Source organism: Nerophis lumbriciformis, linkage group LG08 (assembly GCF_033978685.3).
Source record: "Nerophis lumbriciformis linkage group LG08, RoL_Nlum_v2.1, whole genome shotgun sequence".
Classification (NCBI taxonomy): Eukaryota; Metazoa; Chordata; class Actinopteri; order Syngnathiformes; family Syngnathidae; genus Nerophis; species Nerophis lumbriciformis.
In genome coordinates, this window is record NC_084555.2 from 34753549 (window position 1) to 34767239 (window position 13691).

Here is a 13691-nt window from a genome sequence, read left to right on the forward strand (position 1 = left end):
TTATTATTTATTTATTTATTTTTACTAAAAAAAAAAAAAAAAAAAAACTTAATTTTAGACGCTTTCTCTTCTTAGTTATTATTTCTCCGGCTGTAGAAAAGAGCCGCTCACAGGGCACAGAGGAGGCGTCAGTGCGACACAGTTCGCGTATTGGTCACGTGACCAAAACAGCTCATGATCGGTCACGTGACTTTCAAAAAGCGGTACGCGCACCGACACAGGGTTTCGCTCTATGAGCTCGACGCATGCATCGGTGTTGCCGGACCCATCACTACTATCTACCTATAACACCTGTAAAAATGAAGCAATGCTACCACGCTAGCAAGCGTTAGCTAGCCGGCTATGAGCCACCAAGCTGCTAACTGTCGCCAAAAGGCACCATTTAAGTTTTTTTCCCCATGGCATCCTGGATCAAGGCTTTCAGCAGCTTTTGGACGTTTGAGGTAGAAACGTAGGAAGCGCCATCATTATGAAAAGTCGCCGGCGAGTATTTTGATTCCGTCCGTCCCTCTTCTTCTTCTTCTTCTTCTTCTGGCCCACCAGGTGAATTAAGCGCTATTGGCGGAGTTACAATGCATAGTAGGCTACCGCCACCTACTGCACCGGAGGTGTAACTACAAGCAACATTCACAGACAGTCCCATTGCTTTTATGAGCGGTCGAGCGAGTCAAAAGCCGAAAAATCCATTTGTGGCGGAAGTAATTCTTTCGTGGCGGGCCGCCACAAATAAATGAATGTGTGGGAAACACTGAAATAACAAGTTAGCCTTTACGCAAAACCATAAACTGATAGGTGTGGGCTGCACCTGGGAACACACTGTGCACTTCTGATTGGTGTTTCTATGCATGCGTGAGTGTGTGTGCGACTGTGCGTGTGAGTGTGTGTGTCTCTGTCTGTCTAAGAGGCTGCAGTGCGTTAATAAATGTCCCCACACGATGTACATTTGACAGTGATTCATAGCAGGGAAGCTAACATCAGCCTACGGTTACAGACAAAATATTTACTAACGTTACTTACCGCGATGTGCTTCCTCAAATTTGACGTTGAGCTCATGTAAGCTTAAGCTTGTTAATCATGTGACCGCCTGGCTCTGTTTGATTGGTGAAACGGAGTCAAATGTCACCAGTGACTGCATTTGATTGGTGAAACGGAGTCAAACATCACCAGTGACTGTATTTGATTGGTGAAACGCAGGCATGCGATAGATCCTACTTTGAAGGTCTGTCTGACAAACCAAAACAAAGCGTGCATTAACAGATTGATAAAAATCAGTACCGAGTAGCGAGCTGAATGTACAAACCCCCATGTTTCCATATGAGTTGGGAAATTGTATTAGATGTAAATATAAACGGAACACAATGATTTGCAAATCCTTTTCAACCCATATTCAATTGAATGCACTACAAAGACAATATATTTGATGTTCAAACTCATAAACTTTTTTTTTTTTTGCAATAAATAATTAACTTAGAATTTTATGGCTGCAACACGTGTCAAAGTAGTTGGGAAAGGGAATGTTCACCCCTGTGTTACATCACCTTTTCTTTTAACAACACTCAATAAACGATTGGGAACTGAGGAAACTAATTGTTGAAGCTTTGAAAGTGGAATTATTTCCCATTCTTGTTTTATGTAGAGCTTCAGTTGTTCAACAGAGTTTTAACTTGCACTTACAGATGTAGCGACCAACTGTATTTAGTGACATTGGTTTTCTGAAGTGTTCCTGAGCCCATGTGGTGATATCCTTTAGAGATTGATGTTGGTTTTTGATACAGTGCCGTCTGAGGGATCGAAGGTCACGGTCATTCAATGTTGGTTTCCGGCCATGCCGCTTACGTGGAGTGATTTCTCCAGATTCTCTGAACCTTTTGATGATATTATGGACCGTAGATTTTGAAATCCCTAAATTTTTTGCAATTGCACTTTGAGAAACGTTCTTAAACTGTTTGACTATTTGCTCACGCAATTGTGGACAAAGGGGTTTACCTCGCCCCATCTTTTCTTGTGAAAGACTGAGCATTTTTTGGGAAGCTGTTTTTATACCCAATCATGGCACCCACCTGTTCTCAATTAGCCTGCACACCTGTGGGATGTTCCAAATAAGTGTTTGATGAGCATTCCTCAACATTATCAGTATTTATTGCCACCTTTCCCAACTTCTTTGTCACGTGTTGCTGGCATCAAATTCTAAAGTTAATGATTATTTGCAAAAACAAAAATGTTTATCAGTTTGAACATCAAATATGTTGTCTTCGTAGCATATTCAACTGAATATGGGTTGGAAATGATTGGCAAATCATTGTATTCCGTTTATATTTACATCTAACACAATTTCCCAACTCATATGGAAACAGGGTTTGTAGATAAATGGAGCGGAGTAAAAGTAGCGTTTCTTCTCTATAAATATACTCAAGTAAAAGTAAAAGTATGTTGTATTAAAACTACTCTTCGAAGTACAATTTATCCCAAAAGTTACTCAAGTAGATGTAACGGAGTAAATGTAGCGCGTTACTACCCACCTCTGTTTGTCACATGCAAAATTATTGAACAAACGTATTGCTAAAATGAGCTCAAGTTTCATATTAATGTAGTATTTTACATCCTACTCGAGAACAAAGTGTAGCAAGTAAAGTGTCTCAGGTATAATGGACTCCACAAGCATAGCCTTCCAATCAAATGTGGTATAAAGGAAGTCACTTACCTTGTTCTTATGATGCAGTCAGAGGTAAACAAGAAAATATTAAACCTCATTGCAATAGAAAAACTGGATGATACAATTAAAATACATTATTTTCATACAAACTTCCAGTAAGACAAAAAGTGAATATATTTCATTCATTTTCATCAAAATTCCAATACACCAAAGTTTGCTTTGGCACACAAACTTCTGTTTGATCTCTTCTGGTGAGTTCTTTTTTTGTCTCACTGGGAGTTTTTCCTCTTAAAATATCTCAGACGTGAGAACTACACAATGCAGAACACATGGATGTTACATTGTGTTATAGGATGAACACAAACACATGGCGTCATGGTGGGCATGTGGATGTCAATGACAATGCGGCTTTTCATGCATCACAGCAGGCTGCCAGATTGAAGGGACACAACACAAACACGCATGACAATAACTGGTATGCAGTGTTTGGCCTAACAGGTGAGTGCAGCCAAACATCAAGTTAGTTTTGACATATTTTGACACTTGACTATATAATACTCAAAATCAATGGAGTTTGTATATGAAGGTTTATCTAAAAATGTAAGTATAATTCCATTTTGAATTCCATCCATCCATCCATTTACTACCGCTTATTCCCTTTGGGGTCGCGGGGGGCGCCGGAGCCTATCTCAGCTACAATCGGGCGGAAGGCGAACATCCTATATGAAACCCTGGTTATATATTTGATCGATCTTGTCTTGCACCACATAAATGAAGCTGTCAACATGACATGTTACATCTCACATTCTGTTTTATTTCATCCCTAAATTGGACTTAGGTCTTATTCAGCATACCGTAATCATGAGTCAGACACGCTAAATGGACAGCACTCTCTATTTTGCTCATTTAAGAGATGCAGTCCTGTGCGTAGGAGCTTAATAGATCAGCTTTGCATGTGCTGTCAAGTTTGTAAGTGTTATAAAACAGGCACATCTTTAGTAGATCAGGCCCTAAGTAAGAAAAGTTGTAATTAAGCTATGGCCCCTTTGACTGATTAGGAAATCAACTGCATAAATGATGGAAAAAACAACTACAGTACAGTACTTTCTATGAAGTAATGTAATACTGTAATACTTATGTAACGCATTTACCTCTTCTAGCTGACTGAAAAGGATTTTAAAATCCTTTTCAGTCCGTTCTGATTGGTCTCTTTTCATCCCATTAAATCCAACATGTACAATGAACCAAGTTACCGAAGAAGAAAAGCTGGTTGATAAGGCTAAGATGGCGACGAGTAATGGCGTTGAAAAAGTTGTTATTATGCTAAGTTCCGCAATCGGTGTTGTGGAAAGTAAGAGCTGGGGCATTTTATGCGATGTGCTGGCCTTGGAGTGTTAATACAAACCCCGTTTCCATATGAGTTGGGAAATTGTGTTAGATGTAAATATAAACGGAATACAATGATTTGCAAATCAAATCAAATCAAATCAAATCATTGCAAATCACCTGTGGGGTCCCTCAGGGCTCAATACTGGGTCCCATCCTGTTCTCCATCTACAAATTTCCTTTCACTGCTACGCTGACGATACTCAAATCTATCTTCCACTCAAGACAGACGATCCCTCTGGGCTGGACCTTTTGAAAGATTGCTTGCGGGACATAAAGGAGTAAATGTCACAAAGCTTCCTGCAGCTCAATGACACCAAGAGTGAAATTCTTCTGTTTGGCAACTCCACCTCGGTCAGTCAGATCAGAAAGAATTTGGGAAATTTGGCCACTCTTGAAAAACCCCATGTCAAAAACCTTGGGGTCATATTCGACCCAGACCTCAAGTTTGACAAGCAAGTGAAATCTGTGGTGAAATCCTGTTTTTTCCAACTACGCACCATAGCCAAGTCTTTCCTCTCCCCCAGTGACCTACGGAGGGTCGTGTTGATGCTCATCTTTTCTAGACTGGACTATTGCAATGCCCTTTATGCTGGGGTCACCGACAAGACCATCCATAGCATGCAGCTAGTACAAAATGCAGCTGCCAGGCTGGTGACAGGCGCAAAAATGAGGGAACATATTTCCCCCATCCTCTCCTCCCTTCACTGGCTCCCAGTGAAGCGCAGAGTGAAATTTAAGATCGTCACGTATGTCTTCAAAGCGCTCAATGGTCTCGCCCCAGCTTACATCAAAGATCTCCTGGACCAACCCACCAGCTCCAGGCTTGGTTGTTGCCTTAGATCGGACAACCAGATGACCCTGAAGGTCCCACGGTCAAACCTAGTGACAAAGGGAGACCGTGCTTTCTCAGTGATGGCACCTAGTGATGGCCACCACTCTGGACTCTTTTAGAGCACAGCTTAAAACTCACCTCTTTACCGCAGATGACTTTTGATGTATGTGTTCATTGTGAGTCTTAAATGTTTAGTTTAGATTCCTTTGTGTGTCTCAGTCTCTGTTTCTGTTTTTTTGTTTGTCCACTTGGGCTGCGCCCGGGCTGATGTAACAGTTGGTTGGGGTGCGCATAATAAATGAAAATAACATAACATAACATAACATAACATTTTCAACCCATATTCAGTTGAATATGCTACAAAGACAACATATTTGATGTTCAAACTGAAACATTTTTTTTTTGCAAATAATCATTAACTTTAGAATTTGATGCCAGCAACACGTGACAAAGAAGTTGGGAAAGGTGGCAATAAATACTGATAAAGTTGAGGAATGCTCATCAAACACTTATTTGGAACATCCCACAGGTGAACAGGCAAATTGGGAACAGGTGGGTGCCATGATTGGGTATAAAAGTAGATTTCATGAAATGCTCAGTCATTCACAGACAAGGATGGGGTGAGGGTCACCACTTTGTCAACAAATGCGTGAGCAAATTGTTGAACAGTTTAAGAAAAACCTTTCTCAACCAGCTACTGCAAGGAATTTAGGGATTTCAAAATCTACGGTCAGTAATATCATCAAAGGGTTCAGAGAATCTGGAGAAATCACTGCACGTAAGCAGCTAAGCCCGTGACCTTCGATCCCTCAGGCTGCACTGCATCAACAAGCGACATCAGTGTGTAAAGGATATCACCACATGGGCTCAGGAACACTTAAGAAACCCACTGTCAGTAACTACAGTTGGTCGCTACATCTGTTAGTGCAAGTTAAAACTCTCCTATGCAAGGCGAAAACCGTTTATCAACAACACCCAGAAACGCCGTCGGCTTCGCTGGGCCTGAGCTCATCTAAGATGGATTGATACAAAGTGGAAAAGTGTTCTGTGGTCTGACAAGTCCACATTTCAAATTGTTTTTGGAAACTGTGGACGTCGTGTCCTCCAGACCAAAAAGGAAAATAACCATCCGGATTGTTATAGGCGCAAAGTTGCAAAGCCAGCATCTGTGATGGTATGGGGGTGTATTAGTGCCCAAGACATGTGTAACTTACACATCTGTGAAGGCGCCATTAATGCTGAAAGATACATACAGGTTTTGGAGCAACATATGTTGCCATCCAAGCAACGTTACCATGGACGCCCCTGCTTATTTCAGCAAGACAATGCCAAGCCACGTATTACATCAACGTGGCTTCATAGTAAAAGAGTGCCGGTACTCGACTGGCCTGCCTGTAGTCCAGACCTGTCCCCCATTGAAAATGTGTGGCGCATTATGAAGCCTAAAATACCACAACGGAGACCCCTGGACTGTTGAACAACTTAAGCTGTACATCAAGCAAGAATGGGAAATAATTCCACCTGAGAAGTTTAAAAAATGTCTCTCCTCAGTTCCCAAACGTTTACTGAGTGTTGTTAAAAGGAAAGGCCATGTAACACAGTGGTGAACATGCCCTTTCCCAACTACTTTGGCACGTGTTGCAGCCATAAAATTCTAAGTTAATTATTATTTGCAAAAAAAATTAAAAATGTATGAAATTGAAAATCTAATATCTTGTCTTTGTAGAGCATTCAAATGAATATGGGTTGAAAAGGATTTGCAATATATTTACATCTAACACAATTTCCCAACTCATATGGAAACGGGTTTTCTAGACAGCAGCAGGAGCAGCAAGGACAGAGTCCGTGGGAAACTCACAATAGCTTTAGCATTAAGCCGAAGCGTGGGCGGAGGGTCAAACCTTAGCAGGAGGACGATGTCGGCGGGAAGGCTGTGGAAGCTGGACTGCTGCTAAAGTTCTTGTTTTAAATTGGTTGGAAAATAAACTTAAAAGTCAATGCTATTAGCAAGTCTTAGCAAGTTTGACCGGATGTTTTGGGGAGGATCTTACAGCGTTTACTATGGCATTTGCTAGCTACGCCTTCTAGCGGCTCGGAGGCTCATAACTTAAATAATGCTTGCAATTTAAATCACAACAAAAAGCTAATTGACAGCCCGTATCTCAAAATACTCGTAAATGGAGGTACCCATGTACATCTCTCTTTCTCTCAAGCACACACTGACAAGCCTGACAGACAAAAATTTACACACCTGGTTTCCCAAAACACCAATGGAACAAGCAGTGGAAACCTCCTGCTGCCCAAACCACAGAGAGGCAAGTCTGGATGGAATTCCAAGGATGTAAACAGTACCCACTGAACACACAAACTGTCCGAAGAAGGTGACAGCGAATGTGTCTGGATGAGCCGTGCTGGTTTTGATCCAAGCACCGATGCAATTAAAGGCAGAGCCCACCATGATGACTTCCCTGAGGCCTTGGTTCTCCAGCATCCATGTGACAGGCACGATGAGAGGGATGTAGGTAAAAAAATAAATCATGGAGAGCCAGTCCAGGGACAAGCTGTCGATAGCATAAAAGTGCTTAAAAATGTTTCCGATGATGCCGTACTGCAGCCACATCATGGCGTTGCTCATTGAGTAGATGCAAAAGAGGAAGAGCATGACCCAACGGCGCTTGTACAACTTGGTTTCCATAAGTGGGAAGATCTGTGAGGTGTCCTGAATGGAGGAGTTCGATATGAGGCTGGCATTTCCCAGGGAGAGTTGACCATTAAATTGTCCCAAATTTGTTCTGGCTTTTCTAGACGGAGACGATCCATCGTGGCTGTCCATCCAGTCATAACAGAGCTCCTCCTGACTGCTCATGTTCCTCCCCTCCTTCTGTAATCAACTAAAGAGAAAAGCAAACAGTTCTCCTTGTGCATGTGAACAGAGTTGCCATTTGCCTCATGAGCATTTCCCAAACAGCAGGTATAGTTCCTTGACTGCAAATTGTCCTTGCTGATTGCACAGGTAAATCTAGGGAGGGGTTTTAATGAGAAGCAAAGCTCTCGAAAGTTACCTGTCAGGCACCCTGTTCATTATGTCAAAGCTCACCTGCCTGGCTCCCCGGATAACGCCTCTTTGATCACATGACTGTTTTTTACATGACTTTTAATCCAGATCTTTAAACTCCTCCTTTTAGATTGCATCAGAACATGCTATAAATGTTTTAGGACTTGTCTTTTGGGAGATCAGCTCAATTTTGTTGCCGATGTTAAGCACATGACGCACACACGAAGACTGATAACAGGTCATACAACAAATTCTTTGGAATATATACAAAGCAAATAAGTTACAGGAAAGGTCAAAGACCAAAATATTTTAGTTAATGGTGTTTCTGTAATGTTGAGGGTTTACTGCAGTTTCTTCCATGTGCAGTAATGTTGACTGCAGTCATATTTTTGCATACCCTTGAGCACCAAAAGATTATGCATTATATTTTACATGTGTAATTTTTTAAGGGATCCAATATGAAAATATACCAGTTTGCAAAAAGATAAAATCACAAATTAGAAATTCTGTAACAAGTGTAATGTAAAAAATGGTTGTATCTTGGCAAGCAAAAAGGCTAATATTGAGTAGTTTATAATTAGCTCATAATTCAGTTTTGTCTTAATCAATCTCTCAGGGACGATTTTTGGTGCAGTTTGGAAGTAGCGCTGCCCCTCAGACTATAGCAATTGATTATTTTTAGTAATCGAGTAAGATATCATACTTTATAGCCTCAATGCGAATTTTATGGAAAAAATTATTCCTCATTCTTTTGTTCTAATGAATGCAAATCATCAACATTGAAATGCTCTTTTGACATGTGTGAATTGGTATACATTTAAAATAACCGGGAGCCAAACACCACCGCTCCCATGTACACTCTATTGCAACGGCTGTGCAGAAACGATGTATTCAAAGTTCTGGGCACTCCTCACGGTTTGGAGTTTAGCTATTTTTATTAGTTACACTCATTAAACTGTTAATCGAAGCCATAGAATATATCGTAAGCGGAATATATTTGTCATCGATTTTAGCGATTAATTGTTACAGCGCTTGCGTTGCCACAGATTAAATAAATTCTGACAACGAATCTTTCAACTAATTTTTTGAATCGTCGACTACACTTAACAACTAATATAAATAAAAACAATGTGATTTTTCATTCACTCTACCTATTAATGAATTGCACTGAAAGCAGGCAGGCATGCAGCTACAGTATGCAGTTGCATACAAGTGTAAAAACATTACTGCAAGAGTCTAAGTAGCCTGTTTAACATCCAAAGTAGGAATGGGTGACATCATGGCATGTCCAGCTACTCCCCGTTCTCCAGTGATAATGATAACTGTAAGAAATGTAGTTAATTTGTCGCCGCGGAAGCCAGAATTAGTATAGAGGAGCAGATCCGCACTGTGTATGGACATGCTCTAGCACGCCAGCTAGCAAGTAGCCACCAGTGCCAGGATGCTACACTGCTTTGACATTGCATTCATTGCAGCTTGTTGCTCTCAAATTTGCATGACAGGGCTGGAATGTGTCAACAGAAAGAAAGAACCGCAGAGAATTTTTCATGGTTGATTACGACATCTAAGTTTACTAATTGCAGCACTAAGTAGATGCGTAAAGGGCCCTATTTTTTAAACAAACCAGTCATTATAGTCTGCCCTTTTCTTGGTTCAACTTTGTAAAGATACACCCCACCAGTCTCGTTCACCAGTTTAACAGCAGCACATTGGCCTATGCATCCTTTTTTAAATCCTTTCATTTGCGAAGAGCTTTACAGGACAGCCAGCGATGTTTACAAAGTCTAACTTCTAATTGTGACAAAAGGAGATATTTTTTTGTTAAATCTGTTGGACTCATATGCCAGCCATTATTTTTGTTCTTATTGTATTTGGTTTAAACAAAATTGTTGCAACTTGGACTTGCAAACTGCACCTTTACATAGATAAATAAATGCTGCACATCAAACAGACGTCTCCCTTTACTCTTGGGGTAAAAAAAAAAATTTGTATCTGCAAAAATAGTTGTAATTACCGTTCATATGAATGATACCTCCCTATGTTGCAGTAGACCACTTAACCAGAGAATATACCATCCTGCACAGCAGACATGGCATCTGTAACGCTCAAAAGTTTTACAGTTGAAGGAAAGAAGATGTAATAGAATTCAATAACATGGTCAAGTGTATAAAACGTTTACCATGAATTGATTAACGTGGACCCTGACTTAAACAAGTTGAAAAACGTATTCGGGTGTTACCATTTAGTGGTCAATTGTACGGAATATGTACTGTACTGTGTAAACTGTACTGTTTTATATAATGTATTATTTTCCTTTGTCTACTATCTACTAATCTACTAATAAACATCTCAATCAATCAATCAATCAATTGGTTGACACTATTATGTGTATTTACCATCCATCCATTAACTGTAACTGAACTGTAATTTGTCCTTACTAACTGATCTTAAATGAATTTTGGCAAGAGGTGGGGAAGACCTTGGACTTATCGATCACAGGGCACATACAAACTCTCACATTCTATAGGCAATTTACATCTCCAATTGTGTTACATCTTCATTTTTTTTGGCTGTGGTAAAACCGGAGTACACGGCGTACACCCAGGCAACCAAATGAAAACATGTAAACTTTGCACAGAGATTTGAATCTAGATCTTCTGATTGTGAGGCAGCCATGCCATCATGCTGACCTATTTGTCTGTATTATGAAACATTTTACTATAGATACAGTATATTTCAGTTAATTAAGACAAATTTTATGTGGGGAAAAGGAGATTGAATATACAATATTATGTCATATTTTGTCCACAAATGAAGGCTTTACTCCGAGCAGGTGCCAAGTACTTTCTGCAGTTGAGTAAATCAAAGTCCATATGGCAGGAAATACCATGTAAAAGTCTGTCTTGTGACCTTTATCAGCCTGCTGTGTGATTGCCTGCCTTAGCAATAATAACACACACAGATAATGCTTAATTGTTCTGAGAATGAACTCTTGACTGACGTTAAAAAGCATGCAGGACGAACATACCTTAGGTGTGTTACATCACATTTCTTTGCATACAGTAGACTGAGATGACCCTCGAAAAAGGACTTGATTTGACTGACTTTGAAAGAACGGAAGGATGCATTTGGGTGAACTGTTAGATAACAGTATTTTATCAAAATAGACCGTTATTTAGAAAGTATATTGATGCGATATTTTGCAAAAAATAATGATGATACATTCAAACAGATTAACTGTTTGGATGTACTTTTGTTCTGCTGACGTCAGTTCTAGGAGAATTAAATAAAGTGTAGCTTCTGCCTACGTGTTGGCTATACAAGTGACATAAATAACGTGGCCATGCTCACTATTCTCCAAGCCAGCTAGCAAAGTCAGTTTAGCTTCAAGTTTGAAGCGTCGTTTCTCGAGAATAAGGCGTACTTTTATTGCTCGCTCCCTTCTAGACCTCCGGCATAACAAGCCAGATAAACGGCACAAGAAGACAAACTATACACGGTACTTTTTCTGCTAGTCCTAGATTCTTGTTTAACTTCTTTTTTCTCCAGCTAGTTCAACAACAAGCGGTTCAGCTTTCCCAACGTCATATAAGTGACGACAAATGCTCTTCTGAGCTGTATCAACAACCCAATCCAACTAGAGTCTTAAAAAGTTGGACGAAAACATTTATAATTTTTTTTTTTAAGTTTTACAGTTAGCCTACCTGAAGCTCCGGTATGTTTTCAATGACCCTAATAAATACAGTAAATTATTACGCCAACTAGGCACAAGATGGCGACCTTGTGCAAACATGAACACGTCATTTCCCATTTGGACGCCAACTTGAGAAAAATACTGTAATATACTGTATTCCACTTTGCAATATACTACAACAACATGTCATTATAATTGTAAAACAAAAACGGCAATTTAGAAATTACAATTTTAATTATTTTCAAAGTCATTGAATTTTTGATGGGGGTAAAATATTTAGGTTTCTTTTTTTAAATTCTTTTATTGGTTAACATTTCTCAAATAACTTCATTTCTAAACAAAAATATCAAGCTTGAAATTCCTTTTTTATTCATTTTGAACTTTTAAAGGCCTTTAGGTCAGATCATGTCAAAGGCTGCTTTTCCTTAGCCCATTGTAAAACTTATTGTTGTCTGTGTTGATGTTAATGACAGCTATTGTTTAGCTTTTATGTATTTAAATCTCATTTCCTTTAGGCGGTTTCTTACAGTTCGGTCACAGACAGTGACTCCAGTTTCCTCCCATTTGTTCTTTATTTGCTTGAAGTTTTCGGTCTTGATGCTTTGATATGTTTCTTGGTCTACCGGGATGCTTGCCTCATAAAAACTTCCCACTTTGTTTGTACTTGGTCCAGACTTTAGACAAAGCTGCTTGTGAACAATCAACATCTTTTGCAAAATTGTGTGATGGTTTACCCTCTTGAAAAAGTTTGATAATCCTCTCTTTTGTTTCAATTGGCATCTCTCGTTTTGGAGCCATGATTCATGTCAATCCACCTGGTGCAACAGCTCTCCAAGGTGGAACACTCCTTTTTAACTGCAGACTAATGAACAGCTTTGGAAATGAGAATTTAAAGGGTGAATCCGTAATTCTTTCTTCAGAATTGAGTGAGTTCATAATTTTGTCTCTCTGCTTGATCAACAAAAGAAACTGTTACTGACCACCTCTATATTCTTGAGTTATTGTATTGTTTCTTAAAGCCAGAAAGTTGCCACTTAAACTGATTATAATTTTGTTTCATGTCTGTTATCTGATTTTTTCAACAAAACTAAACAACTGAATGAACATCTTGCAAGTCTGGTGATTCCATATTTTTTTCCAGGGGTTGTATCGTATGTGTGGTGTGCAAGCACAATTACTTCATACCGATAATGACCTGGATGAAGGAGAATATTCAAAGACCAAACTCTTAATATTGTTTTCATTGGACAGCAACATCATATATTTGGAAAGGTATCTTAGAAAAATGTGAGCACACCTTTCACTTCAATTATAAATGACAAGAGAATCCACAATCCCTAAAAACATCATGCCTCTTTTTTGGTTCAACAAATTACCAGAATTTGTAATACAATCCGTATTCAAGTGAAATTCTGCAACATAAATACAATACTGTGGTACTTTGATTTTTGTTAGTAATTTGTTCCAGATGAGCAGGTACATGCATGCCAAGGTAAAAGTATACTGTAAATATGTGATGTACCACAACCTAACTTTATTGTTTGAAATAAACTAAAATCATGAATCATAAACGAGAATGACATAGAATAATGTATTTGCCATTCTGAGGGTAACTTAAATGATAAATGTATTCCATTGCATCTCCTGTTACCCTTTTCCAGTTTTGTGGTGTTATACTTTCTGTTTTGCGTGTGCGTTCATTCTGTGTGAGCTTGATGCAAGACGGTTTTTCTTACCTGTTGCCTCTATGTCTGCTTCTTGCCTTTGTAAACAATAACAAAAACAACAAAAAATACTGTATATTTGTGCTTGTAAAAATATTGATCAAAATAGTAGAATGAGCATTATTAGATTGAACATATAGTGACTCTACTTGGTATGGTTAATGTCGATTTTTGTATCAATCTTCCCACCGGTTTACAATCAAGACAGCTACAGTAGTTAAGCACTTAGCATGGCTTATTGCAGTGATTCTCAAACTATTGATTAAAGTACAGTGTTTTATTTTCCTATATTCAAACACAATGTTACTGTTTAAACTGTGTGTCATGTTACAGTGGCCAGAAAT

The 13691-nt window shown here is 39.2% G+C and overlaps 1 protein-coding gene across 2 annotated transcripts in view; it reads right to left on the reverse strand.

Annotated features, from left to right (window-relative positions):
* Positions 1 to 13691, reverse strand: part of flvcr2a (FLVCR choline and putative heme transporter 2a) — a 47719-nt gene that overhangs the window by 16360 nt on the left and 17668 nt on the right. The window contains exons 1-2 of one of the 2 annotated variants that reach the window (XM_061968744.2): positions 11634 to 11692; positions 7126 to 7765 (exon numbers count right to left, since the gene is read on the reverse strand). The exons of the other annotated variant lie outside the window; for it this stretch is intronic. Of the exons in view, the coding sequence (XP_061824728.2) occupies positions 7126 to 7740 (615 nt within the window). The 5' untranslated portion in view covers positions 7741 to 7765; positions 11634 to 11692. Of the gene's footprint in view, positions 1 to 7125; positions 7766 to 11633; positions 11693 to 13691 lie in introns of those variants that run through there. 2 annotated transcript variants of the gene reach the window in all.